The sequence below is a fragment of the Aphelocoma coerulescens genome, chromosome 10, assembly GCF_041296385.1.
Source record: "Aphelocoma coerulescens isolate FSJ_1873_10779 chromosome 10, UR_Acoe_1.0, whole genome shotgun sequence".
Classification (NCBI taxonomy): domain Eukaryota; kingdom Metazoa; phylum Chordata; class Aves; order Passeriformes; family Corvidae; genus Aphelocoma; species Aphelocoma coerulescens.
The window spans coordinates 12,194,642-12,215,111 of NC_091024.1; the positions used below are offsets into that span (position 1 = coordinate 12,194,642).

General features: G+C 51.0%; 1 protein-coding gene across 5 annotated transcripts; it reads left to right on the forward strand.

Moving 5' to 3' along the window:
• The first annotated feature begins 1,255 nt into the window (after positions 1 to 1,255).
• Positions 1,256 to 19,962, forward strand: KIF23 (kinesin family member 23). 5 transcript variants are annotated; one of them, XM_069026054.1, is made up of 24 exons: positions 1,256 to 1,350; positions 1,730 to 1,793; positions 2,157 to 2,285; positions 3,169 to 3,274; positions 3,718 to 3,854; positions 4,641 to 4,750; positions 5,909 to 6,079; positions 7,021 to 7,062; positions 8,283 to 8,395; positions 8,670 to 8,791; positions 9,180 to 9,282; positions 9,558 to 9,637; positions 9,723 to 9,842; positions 10,289 to 10,448; positions 11,217 to 11,384; positions 11,614 to 11,771; positions 12,023 to 12,196; positions 13,485 to 13,664; positions 14,072 to 14,359; positions 16,415 to 16,645; positions 17,637 to 17,719; positions 18,160 to 18,241; positions 18,808 to 18,878; positions 19,322 to 19,962. In XM_069026054.1, the coding sequence occupies exons 1-24, from the start codon at positions 1,340 to 1,342 to the stop codon at positions 19,335 to 19,337; spliced, it is 2,919 nt and encodes a 972-aa protein (XP_068882155.1). In that variant the 5' UTR covers positions 1,256 to 1,339; the 3' UTR covers positions 19,338 to 19,962. The 5 variants fall into 5 exon arrangements, with proteins under 5 accessions (XP_068882155.1, XP_068882156.1, XP_068882159.1 ...); XM_069026055.1 differs by having other exon boundaries at positions 1,733 to 1,793; XM_069026058.1 differs by lacking the exon at positions 14,072 to 14,359.
• The last annotated feature ends 508 nt before the right edge of the window (positions 19,963 to 20,470 follow it).

A 20,470-nucleotide genomic window follows, 5' to 3' on the forward strand; every position in this document is an offset into this window, starting at 1 on the left:
CGATGAAAAGGAACCGAAATCACTGCTCTGAATCCACTTCAGAATCCAAATATTCCCGGGAAAACAAATCCCTTGGGAGAGTGTTGCTGATAATTCCAGAGTTTATTCCCTTCGGGAGCTGCCGTGAGCAGGGAGGAGTCCAGCTGGGATTGTAGAGCCGGGAAAAACCTCAGGAATCATCCCGGGATTATTCCAGGTGGTTCAGCTTTTGGACGGAATTCCTGTCGTGGCAGGAATTTGAGGAAAACTGCATTCCAAATGGGACGAAATGCCAGAATTCCATGGGATCCTCTGGCTGAACGCATGGAATGGGCGATTGTGGATCTTGGAGCAGCACAGGGGGCGGGGTTTTCCTGCTTTTTACCAAAAATCTCGGGATTTGACTCAATTCCCTTCCCAGGAGAAGGAAAAATCCCGTGTCCCGCTGTTCCGAGGAAATATACCGGGATATTTATTCGCTGGAATGTTTCCTCATGGGCCTGTGCCTGATCCACAGCAAATCCCAAACAAATCCGGGGATTTTGGGATCACATCCCAGCAGAGCTCCCTCATCCCTCCTTGGCCCCGTGGATTTGGACAGGCTGGAAAATAGAAGGAATTTAGGGATCCTCCTGGTCATTTTATCCCGGGGTTTTTTTAATATCCTTGAAGCATATGATGGAAACATGAATGAAATTGGACTAAAACTGGAAATTCCCTGGAATTTAACAGGAATTGAGTTGTTCCCCCTGATTTCCCCGTTGGAATTCATTCCCTTGGCAGGAAGTTTGCTTTTCCCTGGACTTGTTCTGCCGGGTTTTTCCCACGTGTCCCAACACCACACTGGAATGTTTATTTTCCACCACGGATCATTTCCCACAGGTTGGGAATTAACTTGCTTCCAATGGTTGGGAATAAACTCATTTCCCACAGGTTGGGAATTAACTCGTTTCCAATGGTTGGGAATAAACTGATTGACTGAGTCACCTCCAGGCAGGCACCCACGGAAACGCTGGCCCTGCACGGGCTGGATTCCACCCGTTTTCCTGAAAGATTGGGATTAGGTGGATAAAAAGAGGAAAAAAACTTGGAAAACCAGGCCGCGCTCCCGGATGATTCGCCGGGGCCGGGATTCGAACCCGCGGCTCCTCCGCCGCCGCCGCCGCAACCAGCAGGGGGCGCCCGCGCCTCGGGCCGCGCCCCTTTGGCGTCGCCATGGTGACGCCGTGCGTGATGACGTCAACGCGTCCGCGCGCGCTGATTGGTCGGATTTGAATCGCGGCGGGCGCGCGGCCGCCGCTCGGACCCCGCCGGCCGGAGCGCGACCCCCGGGCTCTGTCGCGACAGCGGCACCCGCGACATGAAGGCGGCGTGAGTGGCTCCACAGCCCCTTCGCGGGCGGGGAGGGCGGGTTCGGCCTGGGGGTCCCCGGTGTGGGGCAGCTCCGGCCGGAGCGGCGGGGCCGCCCCTCATGGCTGCCCCCAACCCCTTCCCGGTTCCTTCCCCCTCATCCCGGTTCCTTCGCTTCTCGGCTTTTACCCCCAGGTCTTCCCGGTTCCCCTCCCTTCCCTGTCCACCCCCTCCCTCGGATGTCCCCCCGACCGCCTCAGGACTTCCCCGTCTCCCCCGGTTCCTTTCCCCCTCCCTTCTCCCGGTTTCCCCCCTTCTCCTGGTTCTCCCCACCGCTTCCCGGCTTTCCCCCATCCCTGTCCTCCCCTCTTCCCCTCCCCTCACGGCTCTCTCCCCTCAGTAGGGCCAAGACGCCGCGGAGGCCGAAGAAACCCACGAACCCCACCCTGAAGGACCCGGTGGGGGTGAGTTCGGGGGCGCTGTCCCGGTTTGGGGGGCTCATCCCGGTCCCCCCTGATTCCCACCTTTCCCCATTCCCAGGTTTATTGCCGCTGTGTCCCGCTTTGGGGGGCTCATCCCGGTCCCCCCTGATTCCCACCATTCCCCATTCCCAGGTTTATTGCTGCTGTGTCCCGGTTTGGGGGGCTCATTCCGAGCTCCCCTGATTCCCACCATTCCCCATTCCCAGGTTTATTGCTGCTGTGTCCCGGTTTGGGGGGCTCATCCCAGTCCCCTGATTCCCACCATTCCCAGGTTTACTGCCGCTGTGTCCCGCTTTGGGGGGCTCATCCCGGTCCCCCCTGATTCCCACCATTCCCCATTCCCAGGTTTACTGCCGGGTGCGGCCGCTGAGCCGCGCGGACCAGGAATGCTGCATCGAGGTCATCAACGACACCACGGTGCAGATCCACCCGCCCGAGGGCTACCGGGTGTTCCGCAACGGCGAGTACCGCGAGGTAAGGGCTGCATTCCAGCCTGGAATCTGCCTGGAAGCACTGCCCAGTCCCTGGAAGTGTTGTTGGAGCAACCTGGCTTCATGAGAGCTGTCCCTGCCCGTGCCAATGGGATTATCTTTAAGGTCTCTTCCCACCCAAACTCTCCTGGAATTCCAGGAATGACACATCCAGCTGCTTTTCCCTGCTCTCCAAGTTCTCCCATGGCTCGTGGGACTTGAGAATGCCAAATCCGAATGTTTTCAACCCGAAAACCCATCTCTGGCAAAAAAAGCATCACTTCCATAGCCATAAAATGTCGGGAAAGGACCTTAAAAGCTCATCCCATTCCATGGGCAGGGAAACCTTCTGCCATCCCAGGTTGCTCCGACGTGGCCTGGGATGTTCCAGGGATGAGGAATCCACAGCTTGTCCTGGTGGGAATGCTAGCTGGGGTTTTGTTTCCGATTTCAGCCTGGGAAATCCTTGTGTTAAGGGATCTCCAAAGGTTTAAGTGAAAACGGGGAAAGCTTCGTTAAATGGTGGCAGATGGAGTTCCGCTCAGGAGCTTCAAATCCGGGTGTTCGTTTATTTTAAGCAAGAGTGCTGATGGAAAAACGAGCAGATTGATTAAAAAAAGTAAAGCCAGGTTGAAGTGTAGGACTAGAGAAGGATCCCAAACTCAATAAAAAATGGAAAAATTGAAATTAAAGAAAAAAAAAATTGAAATGAGGGAGCAGCCCCACTTTGGCCATGGCGGGTGTTCCTTTGCTCGGATTCCGGTGGGGGCTCAAAGGAAATTCCAGCTTTTAGCTGTAAATTGGGAATGCTGTGGTCCGTGGGATCCTCCCTGGACGCTCCTGGCCGTGGAGCTGGACGTTCAGGGTGGTTTTCCCTCTCTTGGCAGACCCAGTATTCCTTCAAGGAGGTGTTTGGCACCCTGGTGGTGCAGAAGGAGCTCTTCGACGTGGTGGCCAAGCCGCTGGTGGAGGATCTGATCCGGGGCAAAAACGGTGAGCAGAGATCTCATCCTGTGTCCCTTCCCCGTGCCTGCAGGGTCCCATTCCCAGGCTTTCACGGCTCCCAAGGTTTCTTACCTTGTTTCCTTGGAATTGTGGCTCAGCTCCTCGCACAGCACCCTCGGAAGCTCTTAAAGCTGTTGATGGAAGAGGAATCCTGGAATGGTTTGGGTGGGAAGGGATGACCCAGTCCCGTGGGCAGGGACACCTTCCGCTATCCCAGGCTGCTCCAAGCCCCATCCGGCCTGGCTGGAACATTCCAGGGATGGGACAAGCTGTGCCAGGGCCGATTTCTGGTGGATCCTGGAGAGGACCATGAGTATTCCCAGCTGTGATGATCGGCGAGAGCTGCCAGCACTTTTGATGGCGTGGAGTATTCGAGGTGCTTTCTTCGTTCCCCAAATCCCGTTGATTTCTCCCTTTGCCTGTATTCCCAGGTCTCCTGTTCACCTATGGAGTGACGGGCAGCGGGAAGACCCACACCATGACGGGATCTCCTGGGGATGGGGGGCTCCTGCCCCGCTGCCTGGCCATGATCTTCAACAGCATCGGCCCCTTCCAGGCCAAGAGATTCGTGAGTGCCTCCCCTGAATCCTCCCCAAATCCCTGGATAACGGGTTCTGCGCCAAGGAAACCTGGCCTGGCGCTGGAGGGCTTGGAAGAGGAAAAACCCCAACCCCAAGGTCCTCATTCCAAAAGGGTTTGGATCTCTGGGAATGCTTTTGAACCACTCGATGGTCCCAAGCCCATCCTAGGAAAAATCCAGGATGATTTCTCCCTCTGGAAGCTGCGGTGTGTGAGAGACAGAAAGATTTGAGGCAGAAATCAGGGATTTAATGTTTTTCCTGTTGGGATGTGAGGCGCAGGGCCAAGCTTGGATGAAGATCTGTGGTCTGGTTGTCCTTTAATAGTTGTTAATTCTTTAATTAACTCTAAAAATAATTAATGAGGAGGTATGTTCCAGAGTTCTGGAATGAGATCCGCAGGAATCTGTGTCCAAAATCACAGGATTGTTAAGGTTGGGAAAGACCTCCAAGATTGAGTCCAACCTCTGATCACCACCCTGTCAGCCAAGTAATGGAGATGGGAGGCTTTTCCCAAAATTCCTTGGGATTTTTGACATTTAAAGATACTGAAATAACCCTGGAATTCTCATCCTTGGGAGCTTTTCTAAAACATGCTTTTGGAAATTGTTTCCGTCAGGTCTTGGTGGGTTGAACACCAGTGAGGGCTGTGTTATGAATGAATGAATTAATTAATACCAGCCTAATCAAAACTAATTAACTTTCGAATCAAAGAATCCTTTGTTGGCCGCCACCTGGCTGTTGGAATTGGCTGAAATTCCTGGTTTTTCCCTCAGGTTTTCAAGCTGGATGACAAGAACGGGGTGGATGTGCAGAGTGAGGTGGAGGCTCTGCTGGAACGCCAGAGGAGGGAGGCCCTGCCTGTCCCAAAAACTCCGTCTGGGAAGTGAGTGACTCTGGGAAGAGCAGAGGGAATTTATTCCCTAGGACTGGGACACTGTTAGGGTGCTTTTAATTAATCTTGGGCTCTGCCCTTGAAAAAATGAAAGAAAAATTGGGAAAAATCAGCACATCTTTAGTAATTAATTAGGCAATTGTATCCCACTGAAATTCCCAGTCTATTCCTGCTGTTCTCACAGGTGACTTCTACTTGGAGGAAGCCATTCCATAGCTTTTTTCCCTGAATTTCCCCTCAGAATTTTTGACCTTTCCCCTGAATTTTCAGACTTTCCCCTCAGAATTTTTGGCCTTTTCCGTCAGAATTTTTGGCCTTTCCCTTTGAAATTTTGGCCTTTCCCCTGAATTTTTGGCCTTTCCCCCTGAATTTTTGACCTTTTGCCTCAGAATTTTTTTGACCTTTTCCCCTGAATATTTGGCCTTTTCCCTCAGAAATTTTGGCCTTTTCCCTCAGAAATTTTGACCTTTTCCCCCTGAATTTTTTACCTTTTCCCTCAGAATTTTTTTGACCTTTCCCCCTGAATTTTTGACCTTTTGCCTCAGAATTTTTTTGACCTTTTCCCCTGAATTTTTGGCCTTTTCCCTCAGAATTTTTTACCTTTCTTCCAGAATTTTCAGACTTTTCCCTCAGAATTTTTTGCCTTTTCCCTGAATTTTTGGCCTTTTCCCCTCAGAATTTTTGGCCTTTCCCCCCTGAATTTTCAGACTTTTCCCTCAGAGTTTTTGGCCTTTCCCCCTCAGAACTTTTGGCCTTTCCCTCAGGAATTTTGGCCTTTTCCCTCTGAATTTTTGGTCTTTTCCCCCTCTGAATTTCTCACCTTTTTTGCCCTGGATTTGAGCAGTGATTTAAACAAGCAGACTTAGTCTGGTTTTGTACCTGTTAAGCCAGGACTAAACCTGTTAAACCAGGACTAAACTGCTGTGGCTTGGAGTAAGAATCCTGTGACGTTCAATTTGGAGCTATTTCCATAAAACCACGGAATTTCTTCAGTTGGATCGTGGAATTCCAGCTCCTGGCCGTGCACAGGACACCCCAAGAACCAGAATTTTGCCAAATATTGAGCATTTCCCCACCGCAACCCTGCAGATGTGCCCCGATGCGTTGTGGCTCCCTGGAATTCCATCCCCATCCCTTTGTTTCCTGCAGGAGACAGCTGGATCCCGAATTTGCCGACATGATCAACGTCCAGGATCACTGCAGGGTGGAGGAGGTGGACGAGGACAACGTCTATGGTGTCTTTGTGTCCTACATCGAGATCTACAACAACTACATCTACGACCTGCTGGAAGAGGCTCCCTTCGAATCCATCAAACCCAAGTGAGTTTGGGAATCCGGGATTTTCCTCGCCTGGGCTTGGGAATCAGCACCAAACCCACTGGAAGAGGGGGATGAGGACAATGTCTGCAGTGTCTGTGTGTCCTCTGCTGCCATCTACGACCTCCTCAGAGCCCATCAAACCCAAGGGAGTTTGGGAATTTCCATATTCCCAGCCCAGGAGGCTTTGGTAGGATCTCCAGCATGGTTTGTTGGTTGTAGCCTTAGGGAGCCTGGCTCAGAATTCCTGGGAATCACCGTTAAAAACACATGGAAAGGAGTCCAGACAGGAATATTTCAGTGCTGACGGCCAACCCTTGGTACTCCCTTCCTCGTTAGGATGGGTGATTAACAAGCAAATCTTTAATTAATTAGGCAGTTGTATGCCACTGATATTCCCAATCTATTCCTGCTGTTCTGACAGGTCATTCCAACTTGGAACAAGCCATTCCATAGCTTTTTTCCCTGGAAACAGTGAGAAACACTGGTTTGGTGCTCCATGTTTCCATATTATTCCACTTGCTATCAGTAATTTCCATAAAACCAGAAATTAATTGTCTCCTCGTGAAATCAGGGATATTTTTCCATAGGTGGGCACTTGTGAAAAGTAGGGAAAAGCTGCAAATTCCTCTTGGAATCCGTGTATTGAAATTCCAACTCCATTAACGGAGCCCATCAGTCCTGTGTTCATTAAGGAGCGGCTCATTAACAAAGACTAACGAGGGCAAAGCAAACCAGCAGCTGCCTTCAGGGTCCTCATTCCAAAAGGGTTTGGATCTCTGGGAATACTTTTAAACCATTCAATGGTTTGGTGCTTACTCCCCAACCCCATCCCAAAAAAAAATCCAGGATGATTTCTCCCTCTGGAAGCTGCGGTGCGTGAGAGATGGCAAGATTTGAGGCGGAAATCGAGGATTTAATATTTTTCCGTGTTTTTTTGGTAGGTGGAACAGTTGCAACACTCCTGTGAGAAATGGAGATTTTGTGTATGTTATTCCTATTATTCCAGTGCCATTTCCCCCGAGTAGAAGCAGAAAATTGCCTGCTTTTCCTTGCTTTCCTAGGAAATCTAGGATGCTCTCCTCGCTTCTGTGTGCTTGTAGAAAAGCAATAGCTGCCACCAGAGCAATTAATTGCAATTAAATAGCTGCTAATTAGAGCGGTAGCTGGAGTGTCACTAATCCTGGCTGTGTGTCCATGTCCTGTATTCCCTCTTCCAGCTTTTATTTGGATAATTGACCTTTTCACTCAGAATTTGGACTTTTCCCCCTGGATTTTGACCACTTTCCCTCAGAATTTTTGGACATTTTTCCCTCAGAATTTTGACCATTTTCCCCCTGAATGTTTGTCCTTTTCCCCAGAATTGTTGACCTTTTTCCCTCAGAATTTTTGGACATTTTTCCCTCTGAATTTTTGGCCTTTTCCCTCTGAATTTTTGGACACTTTTCCCTCATAATTTTGACCTTTTCCCCCTCAGAATTTTTGACCTTTTCCCCTCAGAATTTTTGACTTTTCCACCAGAATTTTTGACCTTTTCCCCCTGAATTTTGACCTTTTCCCCTTGACTTGTGACGTTTTCCCTCCAAATTCTGAATTTTCCCTCAGAGTTTTGACCACTTTCCCCTCAGAATTTTGACTGTTGTCCCCCAGAATTTTTGTCCTTTTCTCTCAGAATTTTGACCACTTTCCCCAGAATTGTTGACCTTTTCCCCTCAGAATTTTTGACCTTTTCCCCTCAGAATTTTTGACTTTTCCACCAGAATTTTTGACCTTTTCCCCCTGAATTTTGACCTTTTCCCCTTGACTTGTGACGTTTTCCCTCCAAATTCTGAATTTTCCCTCAGAGTTTTGACCACTTTCCCCTCAGAATTTTGACTGTTGTCCCCCAGAATTTTTGTCCTTTTCTCTCAGAATTTTGACCACTTTCCCCAGAATTGTTGACCTTTTCCCCTCAGAATTTTTGACCTTTTCCCCTCAGAATTTTTGACCTTTCCCCTCAGAATTTTTGACCTTTCCCCTCAGAATTTTTGACCTTTTCCACCTGACTTGTGACCTTTTCCCTCCAAATTCTGAATTTCCTCTTGGAGTTTTGACCTTTTCCCGCTGAATTTTGCCCTCCAAGAAAACCTGCATGGCAGGAAGCTGCATGGAAAATTCCACTCGAATGGGATTTGTTTGTTTTTCCCTCTTTCCTGCTATCCTGAAGACCTCCGCAGTCCAAAATCCTTCGGGAAGACCAGAACCACAACATGTACGTGACGGGCTGCACCGAAGTGGAGGTCAAATCCACAGAGGAAGCTTTTGAAGTCTTTTGGAGAGGTAAATCTTGGAATTCAGGGCTGCACCCACATCCCAGCACCTTAAACATTATCCACGGGCAAGGAAATTCTGTTGGATCAGCTCCATCCAGCCTGGCCTTGGGACACTTCTAGGGGTGGAGCCATCCACACCTTCTCGGGGCATTTAGGGCCTCCCCATTCGCAACCCTTCCCAATATCCCACAGCTGTGAAATCCCTCACACCCTGATGCTGGAAGAGGTGGGAACTGTGGGAAAGCAGCAGGATTTGGTGGGAATGTGGGGTGTCTGAGCAGGGCAGAAGAAGCGGCGCATCGCCAACACGCAGCTGAACCGGGAATCCAGCCGCTCCCACTCCGTGTTCATCATCAAGCTGGCGCAAGCTCCTCTGGATGCGGACGGGGACAACGTGCTCCAGGTGGGTTCCGGCTTATTCCAGGAGAATTTTATATGGAGGTTGCCTTGGAAACAGCTCCCGTGTGCCTCAAGTGTGGAGGTGACAGAATTCATCTTCTTTTTGTCAGGAAAGCGGCATTAAAACACTGCCGATTCCTTGGGTTTTCACCTTTTCCTTTGTTTTCATTGGGAATCTAAAATTTTGGGAATTTGAGTGATTCTGTGGCCCAAGGCAGTCGGGATCTGCCAAATTTCCCAAAAAAACCCTGGTGCTTCCCAGCTCCCTGTGCTGTACAAAGCCCTCGGAGCTTGTATCCAGCATGTTATTTGGAAGTGGTTTTTGGGATGAGGTGACCCCCCACCCCTTCAGAGGGAATCTTGAGGCATCCAGGATTTGCTCTGTGTCCCAGGAAAAGGAGCAGATCACCCTGAGCCAGCTGTCCCTGGTGGATCTGGCAGGAAGCGAGAGAACCAACAGGACCAAAGCCGAAGGGAACAGGCTGCGGGAGGCAGGTAAGAACCCTGCTAATTAACCCTGCTAATTAACCCTGCTAATTCAGCTCCGACTAATCCTGTCTCCTAGGGAAGAATCCCAGGAATTCTTGTTACGATCAGTTAGGATTTGATGACCTTAAATCTTCCCGTTTGGAAACCAAGCAGTGCTTGTGTCACTTTGGTTCATTAGAGCAATTAGCTGTGACAAATATCATTAATTAGGCGATTTATTCTTCTGCATAATTCGGGAATGTGATCCAAGGACTGCTCACGGAGTTTGGGGTGTTTTTTAGGGAATATCAACCAGTCGCTGATGACATTAAGGACGTGCATCGAGGTTCTGCGGGAAAACCAATTGTATGGAACGAACAAGGTGGGCATCCCTTCCCTAATTATCCTGGAATTTGATGTCGTGGGTAAGGAAAACTCACTGGATCTTCCATGGCCTTTATTCCCAGATGGTTCCATACAGAGATTCCAAACTGACTCATCTCTTCAAGAACTATTTTGATGGAGAAGGGAAAGTTCGGATGATTGTGTGTGTGAATCCCAAGGCTGAGGACTACGAGGAAAGCCTGGTAAATTCCCTTTCTCCATTCCCTCCTGCTCTTCTTTTCCTGTTTTTTTCCCTGAATTCTTGTGCTCCAAGAGATTTGAGGAGTTCTAATTGTTGTTTGAGCGCTTCCATTATAATTTTGTAGGATAAATCTGCTCTCTGAGTCTTGTTTTCCCTGTTTGATTACACCTGCTCCCTGCTTGGAAAATGGGAAAGGTTTCCCTATTTACAGAATTCCATGGAGCCATATTGAAGTGTTTAATCCCTACTATTCCAAGAATTCCAGCTGGCTCTGCCCAAGGTTTTGTGGCTCCTTGTGGGGAAGTTTCTGGATGATCTCCAACCGTAGCTGGCAACTCCTTGCGATTTCAGCCAGATAATCCGTCCTCTCCTACTTTTAGTGACTCAGCCCCCGCTCCCAATCCCAGATCCAGGTGCTCCTGGTGGTTTTTCCCTGTTTCCTTGCAGCAAGTGATGCGTTTTGCAGAGATGACCCAGGAGGTGGAGGTGGCCAGGCCCGTGGACAGGCCCCTGTGCGGGCTGACCCCGGGCCGGCGCCTCCGGAACCAGGCATTCCGGGAGGAGCTGTCCCGGAAACTGGAGCTGAGGGGCGGCCCCATTGGAGCAGGTGAGGGCTGGAGTGGGGAATTCTGCTCTGGGAATGTTCACCTGGAGAAGGGAAGGCTCCAGGGAGAGCTCAGAGCCCCTTCCAGGGCCTGAAGGGGCTCCAGGAGAGTTGGAGAGGGACTGGGGACAAGGGCTGGAGGGACAGGGCACAGGGAATGGCTTCCCACTGGGAAAGGGGAAATTTAGATCGATATTGGGAAGGAATTCTTCCCTGTGAAGGGCTGGGCTGGAATTCCCAGGGGAGCTGTGGCTGCCTCATCCCTGGAATGCCTGAGGCCAGGTTGGAATGTGGGATAGTGGGAAGCGTCCCTGCCCATGGAACGGGATCACTTTAAGGTCCCTTCCAACCCAAACCATTCCATGCTTCCAGCAGTTTTCCGTTAGGAATTAAAGGCTGGGAATGAAATTTGAAACCAATTCCTTTGAGCCTTAAGAGTGCCAGAGGAGCCTCAGCACCCTGTGAGTCCTGCAGCTCTTCCCACTCGGTGGCTTCCCTGTGGAAATCTCAAAGGAATTCCTTGTTACTGGGATAAATCCACAGTCCCAATACTGCAGCTCCTGACAGGAAATTGTGCCAAGGAAACTGTGGGGTGTTCCTGGACGTTCAGGACCCACTTTCAGAGTAAAACATGGAATTGAGGATATCCCATTTAATCCTTTCCCATCCATCCCCTCTTTGGAAACTCGTTGCTCCTGTCAATCATTCCCAGTTCTTCCCCGTTGGCCGTGGGAATTTTCCCGTCCTGCTGACAGATTTTCCATCCTGCAGAGCCAGAGGAGCCATCGGCTGCCGAGCTGTTTTTCCAGAGCTTCCCTCCCCTGCCTTCCTGCGAGCTCTTGGATATCAACGACGACCAAACACTCCCGAAGCTCATTGAGGCCCTGGAGCAGCGCCACAAAATGAGGCAGATGCTGGCAGAGGAATTTGCCAAAAACGGTAGGAATTTGCCCCAAATTGGAGCAACAGAGCAAAGCTCAGATTTGGTGCCCTTTTTACTCCTGAAGGCATACCTTCCATCCCAATTTTCTTGTTTCGATTGATCTTTTCTGCCTTTTTTTGAGGAATTTTAGGCTTTCAATTGGTTGGGAAAAACAGAGCTTTGGGTGTGAGGGAGATAAGGGAGAAGGTGAGAGATAAGAGATAAAATCTTGTCGTTCTCTTCCAGTTCTCACCTTTAAAACCATGCTGCAAGAATTTGACTCCAGTGTCGCATCCAAGGAAAATTATATCCAAGGAAAACTGGCTGAGAAGGAGAAAACCATAACAGGCCAGCGAACGGAGCTGGAACGCCTGGAGAAGAAGATTAAAACCTTGGAATACAAGGTCAGTTGGGTCATTTTGGAGCAAATCCCCCCCTTTTTTTTTTTTTTTATGGATCATTCAGAAAATTCCGTGGTATCAGGAAGAAATATTTTGGGGGGAATTTTCACTAAAGGTTTTTGGGCTTTTTTAGGAGGCGAGGCTTTTAAACCATTCAAATGGGGGCAATTTAGGATTGGAAATCACTGTTTCCAGGGAAATACAAGCCTTGGAGGGGTTGTATCCCCACCCGAATCCTCCCTCTGTTCCCACAGATCGAGATTTTGGAGAAAACTGCCACGATTTATGAGGAGGACAAGAGGAACCTGCAGCAGGAGCTGGAGAGCAAGAGCCAGAAGCTGCAGCGGCAGGCGTCGGACAAGAGGAGGCTGGAGGCCAGGCTGCAGGGAATGGTGACAGAGACCTCCCTCAAGTGGGAGAAGGAATGTGTGAGTGCCGGGAATTGGGAGAAAAGCGGGATGGAGTTAGCCAGGGTTTGGGATTTGGGTGTGGGGCGTCCTTAGGGAGGGGTTTTCTTGCTGTGTTTGGTGTCTGCGGAAATCCCAGGTCAGGAATTGCTCATGGAGGTGCTTGGGGAGCTCTGCTGCTGGGAATGGAAGGGATTGAAAAGAATGGAAGGGAAAGGGAAGGGATTCAAGGGAATGGAAAGGGAAAGGGAAGGAAGGGAAGGGGAAGGAATGGGATGGAAGGGAAAGGAAAAGGAATGGAAAGGAATTGAAGGGAAAGGGAAAGAGTGGAATGGCAGGGAATGGAAAGGAAGGGAAGGGGAAGGAATGGAACAGAAAGGAATTGAAGGGAAAGAAAAGGAATGGAAAGGAATTGAAGGGAAAGGGAAAGAGTGGAATGGCAGGGAATGGAAAGGAAGGGAAGGGGAAGGAATGGAACAGAAAGGAATTGAAGGGAAAGAAAAGGAATGGAAAGGAATAGAACGGAAGGGGAAGGAAAGGCATGGAAAGGGAGGGGAAAGAATGGAATGGAAGGGAAAGGGAAGGAATGGAGCAGAGAGGAATAGAATGGAAGGGAATGGAAGGGAAAGGGAAGGAATGGAACGGAAGGGAATTGAAGGGAAAGAAAAAGAACGGGAAGGAATTGAAGGGAAAGGAATAGAATGGAATGGAAGGGGGAGGGGAAGAAATGGAAGGGAAAGGGAAGGAATGGAGGAGAGGGAAAGGAAGGGAAAGGATTTGAAGGGAATGGAAGGGAGAGGAAAGCAATATGATGGAAAGGAGTGGAAAAGAAGGAAGGGAAAGGAACAGAGAAGAAAGGAAGGGAAGGCAAAGGAAAGGAAGGGAATGGAAGGGAAAGGAAAGTAATGGAATGGAGAGAAATGGAAGGGAATGGAATGGAAAGGAAAAGAATGGAAAGGAATGGAATGGAAGGGAAAGGAATTGAAAGGAAAGAAGGAAGGGAAAGGAAAAGCCGGGGGTTGGCCTCTGCTCCCAGGGAACAGGGACGGGGTGAGCGGGATCGGCTTCTGGCTGTGCCGGGGGAGGGCCAGCTTGGATACTGGGAAAATCCCCTCCTAGAAAGGGCTGTAAACACTGGAACTGCCCTGGGAAGTTTGGAGCCCCCATCCCAGGAGGTGTCCAAGGAATTCCTGGACGTGGCACTCAGTGCTCTGGGCTGGGTTCAGTCCCAGCTTGGAGTCGGTGATCCTGGAGGGCTTTCCAAGCTCAGCAGTTCCATGTTTTCCCGCTGCTTTCCCTGTCGCGGCAGGAGCGGAGAGTGGCGGCCAAGCAGCTGGAGATGCAGAACAAGCTGTGGGTGAAGGATGAGAAGCTGAAGCAGCTGAAGGCCATCGTCACCGAGCCCAGAGCCGAGAGGCTGGAGAGGCCTTCCCGGGAAAGGGAGCGGGAAAAGCCTCTCCCGAGATCCGTGTCTCCTTCTCCAGCGCCCGTAAGTCACTTCCAAACCTTCTGGATTGAGGGAGAAGTGTTTTTAGGGATGAAACGCAGAGATTTTAGTCATCAGTAGCCCCCAAGCACAGAGCTGGAGCAGCTTGAATTCCCTGTGTCCTGTTCATTCTTCATTCCCTCTCCCACCTTCTGGTATCCTTAGGAGCGGGAAATCCCTGGATCTGTCTGTCCCTGTTTGATGCCTCCCGTGTCTCCCTGACTTCTCCCTTCTCCCCAGAGCTGTGACCCTGCTGATGTTGGGGACGGAGTTGGAACAGCTTGAATTCCTTTTCTCTGTTCCTCATCCATTCTCCCACCTCCTGGTATCCTTAGGAGCGGGAAATCCCTGGATCTGTCTGTCCCTCTTTGATGCCTCCCGTGTCTCACTGACCTCTCCCTTCTCCCCAGAGCTGTGGTGACCCCGCTGAGGTTGGGGACAGCCGGGTGGCCCCGCGGGTGCCCAGGCGCTCCAACTCTTGTGGCAGCATCTCTGTGGCCTCCTGCGTGCTGGAGTGGGAGGAGAGAGCCCCTTCCTGCAAGCCAGACAGCATTCCCAAATCCAGGAATAAAGCAGGAGCAGAGCCGGCCTCAGCCCGGCCCAGCCCCAGCAGGAGGAGAGGGAAGTGCTGGACCGGAGTGCTCGAGGTGCCCGGGTCTAGAGAGGAGCTAGAGCAGGAAGAGGATCCGTGCTGCAGGGTTAGTCCTGGCCTTAGCGGGGCTGAGCCCGGCTTAAAGGTTCTCGGACCTTGAGCCCGGCTTAAAGGTTCTCTGTCCTCGAGCCCACCTAACATAGAGTAGAGCTGTTCCTAAATGTGTCCCGCTGGTCCCAGACTGAGCCTGGCTGCTCTCTCCACCCTCTTGGTGTTTGGAGCTTCCTTGGAAGTTGAGAATTCCCACTTTTAGGGAGCTCTGAGGTGGCCACACTCTGCTCTAGCCATGGGTGTCCTCATGTTTTCCCTGGTCTTTCCCTTTCCCTTTCCCTTTCCCTTTCCCTTTCCCTTTCCCTTTCCCTTTCCCTTTCCCTGGTCTTTCCCTGATGTTTCCCTTTCCCTGGTCTTTCCCTTTCCCTCGGGTCTCCTCCAATCCCTCCTGCAATTTCCCAGCTTCCAAGGTGCTCTGGGAGCTTATCCTGCCTGGAAACATTCCTTGGATAAACCTGTGGGCCTCAGCTTTAACTTTCTTCCCTAATTCCCATTAAACTGGGAGCTCCCGATTCCATGGGTTTCCGTGGAACTGCTGTTGGTGGGATCCCATTTCCTGGCACTCCGGTAAATCCCGGAGTGGTGCAATCCCAGCTCCTGGCAGGAGGGAAGTTTTTCATGGCATGACTCATTCTGGGGAGTATTCCCAAACTTTCTGGCCCTTGGAAGCGAGGGATGAGCTGTTCAAGTGCTGATCCAAGGAATTCATCCATCAACCACAGGATGTCCTCTCTTTAGAGCATCATTCCTGCACCTTGGAAGGATTGCTTCCCAAAAAAAATCCATGGAAATCTCCTGTCTCTTGGTCAAAGACCTCCTAATTAACGTTAATTAATCAGCTGATGGGATTTGCATCCAAGGATTTGGGTGGTGGAACCTCCTCATAATTAAGAGGCCTCCAAAATTATTCCGTAAATGGAACAGAATCTCCAAATCCTCTCCCAAAAACCCATTCCAAGATCTTGGAATGTCTCTAGTTTTAAAGTTTCCAGGATGTTCTGATGTTTCCTGAGCAAACATATCCATGGTCATATAATTCCATGGCTGGAATTCCATCATTTCTCATGGATTTCCAACAGCTGGGAGCGATTCCCTGGTTCTCACAAGTGTTGGGAGCTCTCCATCCCTCAGAAAAGTTGGAAATCCCTCCTGAGGATGGATTTGTTTGCCTGGCTGCCTCAGAATTCCATCTGGAATCAGGATTGCATCCATGAGGACACTAATCCCTCTTTTCTGCTTGGTTAAAGTATTCTGGAAATGTGAAACAGGCTGAGCTGGGAGGGATCCATCAGGATCGGAGTCCAGCTCCTGATCCCAACAATCCCAGCCTGTTATCCTCGGGAGCATTCCCAGGAAAGCCTGTTCCAGTGTGGAATAGGGGGGGACAATCCCCTCCCCTCCTCTGATGTGGAGTCGGAAATTTGGGAGGAGCCAAACCAGAGATTTCCACCTGGAGGAAACTTCTCTGGATGAGGAATGCGACACATTGGACAACAATTCCCAAAAACCAGCAACTGACAGGGAATATTCCATGGATAATTCGATACCAAAGAAATGGGAACTGGCCTGGAATATTCCATGGATAACTCAATGCCAAGAAATGGGAACTGGCCTGGAATATTCCATGGATAATTCGATACCCAAGAAATGGGAACTGGCCTGGAATATTCCATGGATAATTCGATACCCAAGAAACAGGAATTGGCCTGGAATATTCCATGGATAATTCAATGCCAAGCTCCTGGTGGTGCCTTCGGGGTTTAATCCAAGTGCACTTTGGGGAATTTGGGAAAATCTTTTCCGAACCTAAATGTCCTCCTTGAGAAAACTTTCCTGGATGTGCAGTGCGACAGATTAGACAACAATTCCCAAGAAACAGGACCTGGCCTGGAATATTCCATCCATAATTCCATGCCAGGCTCCTGGTGGTGCCCTCAACATCCACCCCGTTGACCAAACCTTTGCCGCTCCCACCAACCCCTCCCAGCCATTCCCGGCGCTCGTTCCCGGCGCTCGTTCCCGGCGCTCATTCCCGCTCTCCCGTTCCCAGAGCGCTCCGGCGGCGCCGCTGCGGCCGCGGCGTTCCCGCTCGGCCGGCGAGCGCTGGGTGGATCACCGGCCACCGGGCCACGTGCCCACGGAGACGCTGCTGCAGCCGCGCGTGCCCAGGGCCATCACGGTGGACGCGCCCAGCGAGAAGGCCCTGGCCAGGTGTGACCGCTACCTGCTGACCCACCAGGAGCTCGCCTCCGACGGGGAGATCCAGACCAAGCTCATCAAGGTGGGAAGCATCTTGGGAATGTTGGGGATGTTGAGTTGGAACCGCCCAAATTCGCTTTGGAGCTTCCGTGGTTGGGTTCCAAGGTTTTCCCTGGAAGTTCTTGGTTTGAGCTCGGCCGTTGTTTGGTCGAAGCCGTTCCAGGCTCGTTGAGCTCAGCGTTTTCCATCAGAAATTTACGGGAATAGCTTCATGGAAAAGGTGGTCAGGCATTGGAATTGCCCAGGGAGGTTTGGAATGCCCATCCCTGGGTAATTCCCAAGGAATTCCTGGATGTGGGATTGGGCACAGTTTGGACTCGATGATCTTGGGGGATTCCATGATTCCTTAAAAGTAAGGAATGGGAATTGCCTGCCCAGGGAGCTTTGGAGTTTCCCAAGGAAGGTTTGGAGTGCCCATCCCTGGAGGTGTCCAAGGAATTCCTGGAAGTGGCACCTGGGGCCATCCTTCAGTGGTGCTTTGAGGGTTGGACTTGATGATCCTAAAGGTCTTCTCCAACCTAAACAATTCCATGAATCCGTGGTTTGTGGATCCCATGGTTTGTGGTTTCCATGATTTGTGGATCCCATTATTTTTGGGATCCCATGATTTGTGGATCCCATGGTTTGTGGATTCCATAACTTGTGGATCCCATGATTTATGGGATCCCATGGTTTGTGGATTCCATGACTTGTGGATCCCATTATTTTTGGGATCCTGTGATTTTTGTGATCCAGTGATTTTTGGGATTCCATGATTTGTGGATCCCATAGTTTGTGGATTCAGTGATTTTTGGGATCCCATGATTCATGGATCCCACCATTGGTGGATCCCATGATTTTTGGGATTCCGTGACCATGGATCCCATGATTCGTGTGTTTCCCTGTGGAAAAAGGCAACAATCCATTGGCAGGAACCCATTTGTGTCCAGATCTCCTTGGGCTGGAATTCTGGGATGAATCCTGGTGTTACTCCTATCCCAATCTCGCTTTTCCTTGTCCTTTTCCCATTCCAGGGGGACGTTTTCAGGACCAGGGGCGGTGGCCAGGCCGTGCAGTTCACGGACATCGAGACCCTCAAGCAGGAATCTCCTACCGGGTGAGCCTGGAATCCCGGAATTCCCAGGATTCCAATCATGGAACCTTTCATTTGAGCTTCTGGAATTCCTTTAATCTGAGCTTCTGGAATTGTGGAATTCCCAAGGTTCCCATGATGGAACCTTTCATTTGAGCTTCTGGAATTGTGGAATTCCCAAGGTTCCTTTAATCTGATCTTCTGGAATCCTGAAATTCCCAAGATTCCAATCGTGAAACATCTGAGCTTCTGGCATTGTGGAATTCCGGGAGCGTGCATGGAACCGGATGATCCAACGGGAAAATCCAACTTGAAATCCCATAAACTTGGAGAAATTTATGGATGCTGGAGCTGCTGCAGCTCCAGGATTTTTTAAGGAAGGACGAAATGTTTCCCAGGGTGGGAATTGGGAATGTGGCAGATTCCATGAGTTTCGTGCTGTAATTCCACCTTTTCCGGTGCAGGCGGAAGCGCCGCTCATCCCCTCCCGATCCCGACCCTGCCGGGGATGCCGCCGACTCGGAATGGACGGATGTGGAAACCAGGGTGAGCTGGGAATGCCTCATCCTCAATCCTGGAATTCTGGGATGGGAATGGGGATGGGATTGGGGATGGGGATGGGAATGGGGATGGGGATGGGGATGGGGATGGGGATGGGATGGGATGGGATGGGATGGGATGGGATGGGATGGGATGGGATGGGATGGGGATTGGGATGGAGATTGGGATGGGGAGGGATGGGATGGGGAGGGATGGGATGGGGATTGGGATGGGATGGGGATTGGGATGGGATTGGAATGGGATGGGGATGGGATGGGGTGGGGATGGGATGGGGATGGGGTGGGGATTGGGATGGGATTGGAATGGGATGGGGATGGGATGGGGTGGGGATGGGATGGGATGGGGTGAGGATGGGATGGGATGGGATGGGCCAAGAGAACCTAAACTCATCCCCATCCGGCCATTCCAAGGGCAGGGCTGCTTCCCGCTATCCCAGGCTGGCCTTGGGCATTGCAGGGATCCAGGTGATCCCAAGCCCTCTGGATGGGGCTTATTTGGGAATGCTGGGAATGGCGGGAAGCGGCAGCTCCTGACTCTGGCTGTATTCCCAGTGCTCCGTGGCCGTGGAGATGAGGGCGGGATCGGCGCTGGGACCGGGATACCAGCACCATGCCCAGCCCAAGTGAGTGCTCCTGGAATTCTTTCCCAGCAATTCCAAACCTCAGGAATTTTTTCCCCCCAAATTTGCTGCTCTTCCCACTTTAGCTTCGCATTCCCGACTGCAAAAGGGTTGGGAATGCAGCAGGAATTCCTTGGAATTCCCTTTCCTGCCCCTTTTCAAAGACTGCTTGTGTTATCCACTGGGAAATTCCAGTTTCTCCAGATTCCAATTCCCTGTGGGAAGAGGGAATTGAAGGATGGGGATCTGGCTTGGTTCGCTGCTCCCGCTGCCTAAAAAAACCAAGGAAAACACTGGAGATTTTGGAGTTTCCTTGGGTTAAACGTTGGCATTTTTTAGGAGCTGTGGGATTTGGGGCTGCAGAAAACCAGGATTGGGCTGTTGGCTGCTCCCGGAATTCCTCTGGATGAATCCTGAGAGTTCTGTGTGCCTCTTTCCCATCACAGGCGCCGGAAGCCCTGAACGTTTCCCGCTGCAATCCTGGTTTTTCCCAGCCTGAGGAATTCTCCGCTGCTCCTCAGGAACCGCTTTGTGCTCATTCCCAGAGCTTTTCTGGGAATCCTGTGCCAGGAAATGGTTCCGTGTACGATCCCAAAGAAGTTCTGGATGGAAGTGTCCTTTCCCATCGATTTCGGGAAGTCCTGGGTGTCCCTCTGGAATTCCAAACCCTTCCTGTATCCGTGGAGCTGCGAGGTTTTTCCCTCGGAGGTTTTTCCTGCTTTTTCCCGGATTTTCAGTCCCAAATCCATCTTTTCTGGTCATTCCCTCTTCCTCTCTCCTGAGGAGATCCGGGCGCTGCTGTTTTGAGCACTTTAAGGGGATTTTTAGCCATTCCCGATTTTCTTGGAGCCAGGAAAACCTTGGGAATACAGATTTCTTCCGGCAAGAATCCATCTGGAATATTTCAGGTTGTCCAGGAGCTGCCAGAACATTCCAGAGCCACCAAAATCCCGCTGGCAGCAGCGGGAATTCCCATCCCGCCCACTTTGGGCGTGCGAGGAAATCACGGAATGTTTTCCGTCTGGGAACAGGGGGAAAAGGGGGATTTCCTCAGGGGTAGGGTGGGAATTTGCTCTCCGTGTGTTCAATAAAGAAATCCTTTAATTCCAAACCCTCTTCCCGCTGTTCCGGGAATGCTGAGCGGAGCAGCTTTCCCCGTCTTCGCAGAAGGTTGGGATGAGAGGGGTTTTTTTGGGATCGTTCCCGATGTGAAATCCTGGAATGCCTTGGGATCCCGAGATGGGTTTGGAACAGGGAATGTGGGGGTGGAAAGGGAATTTGGGAATATCTGGGACCATTCTGAGGGATTGCCTCCATCCAAGGGGGTCCAGAATAAGGAGAAGCTTTTCTTCCCGAGCTTTGGAATCATCGAATCCCGGGATGGGCTGGAAGGGATCCCACGGGCACGGACAATTCCCTCTATCCCAGGCTGCTCCAGCCTGGCCTGGGATATTCCAGGGATCCAGGGACACTCTGGGAATTCTAGCCCAGCCCCTTCCCACCCTCCCAGGCAGGAATTTCTTCCCAATATCCATCCAAATCTCCCCTTTCCCAGCGGGAAGCTATTCCCTGTCCGTTTATCCCAGTCCCTCTCC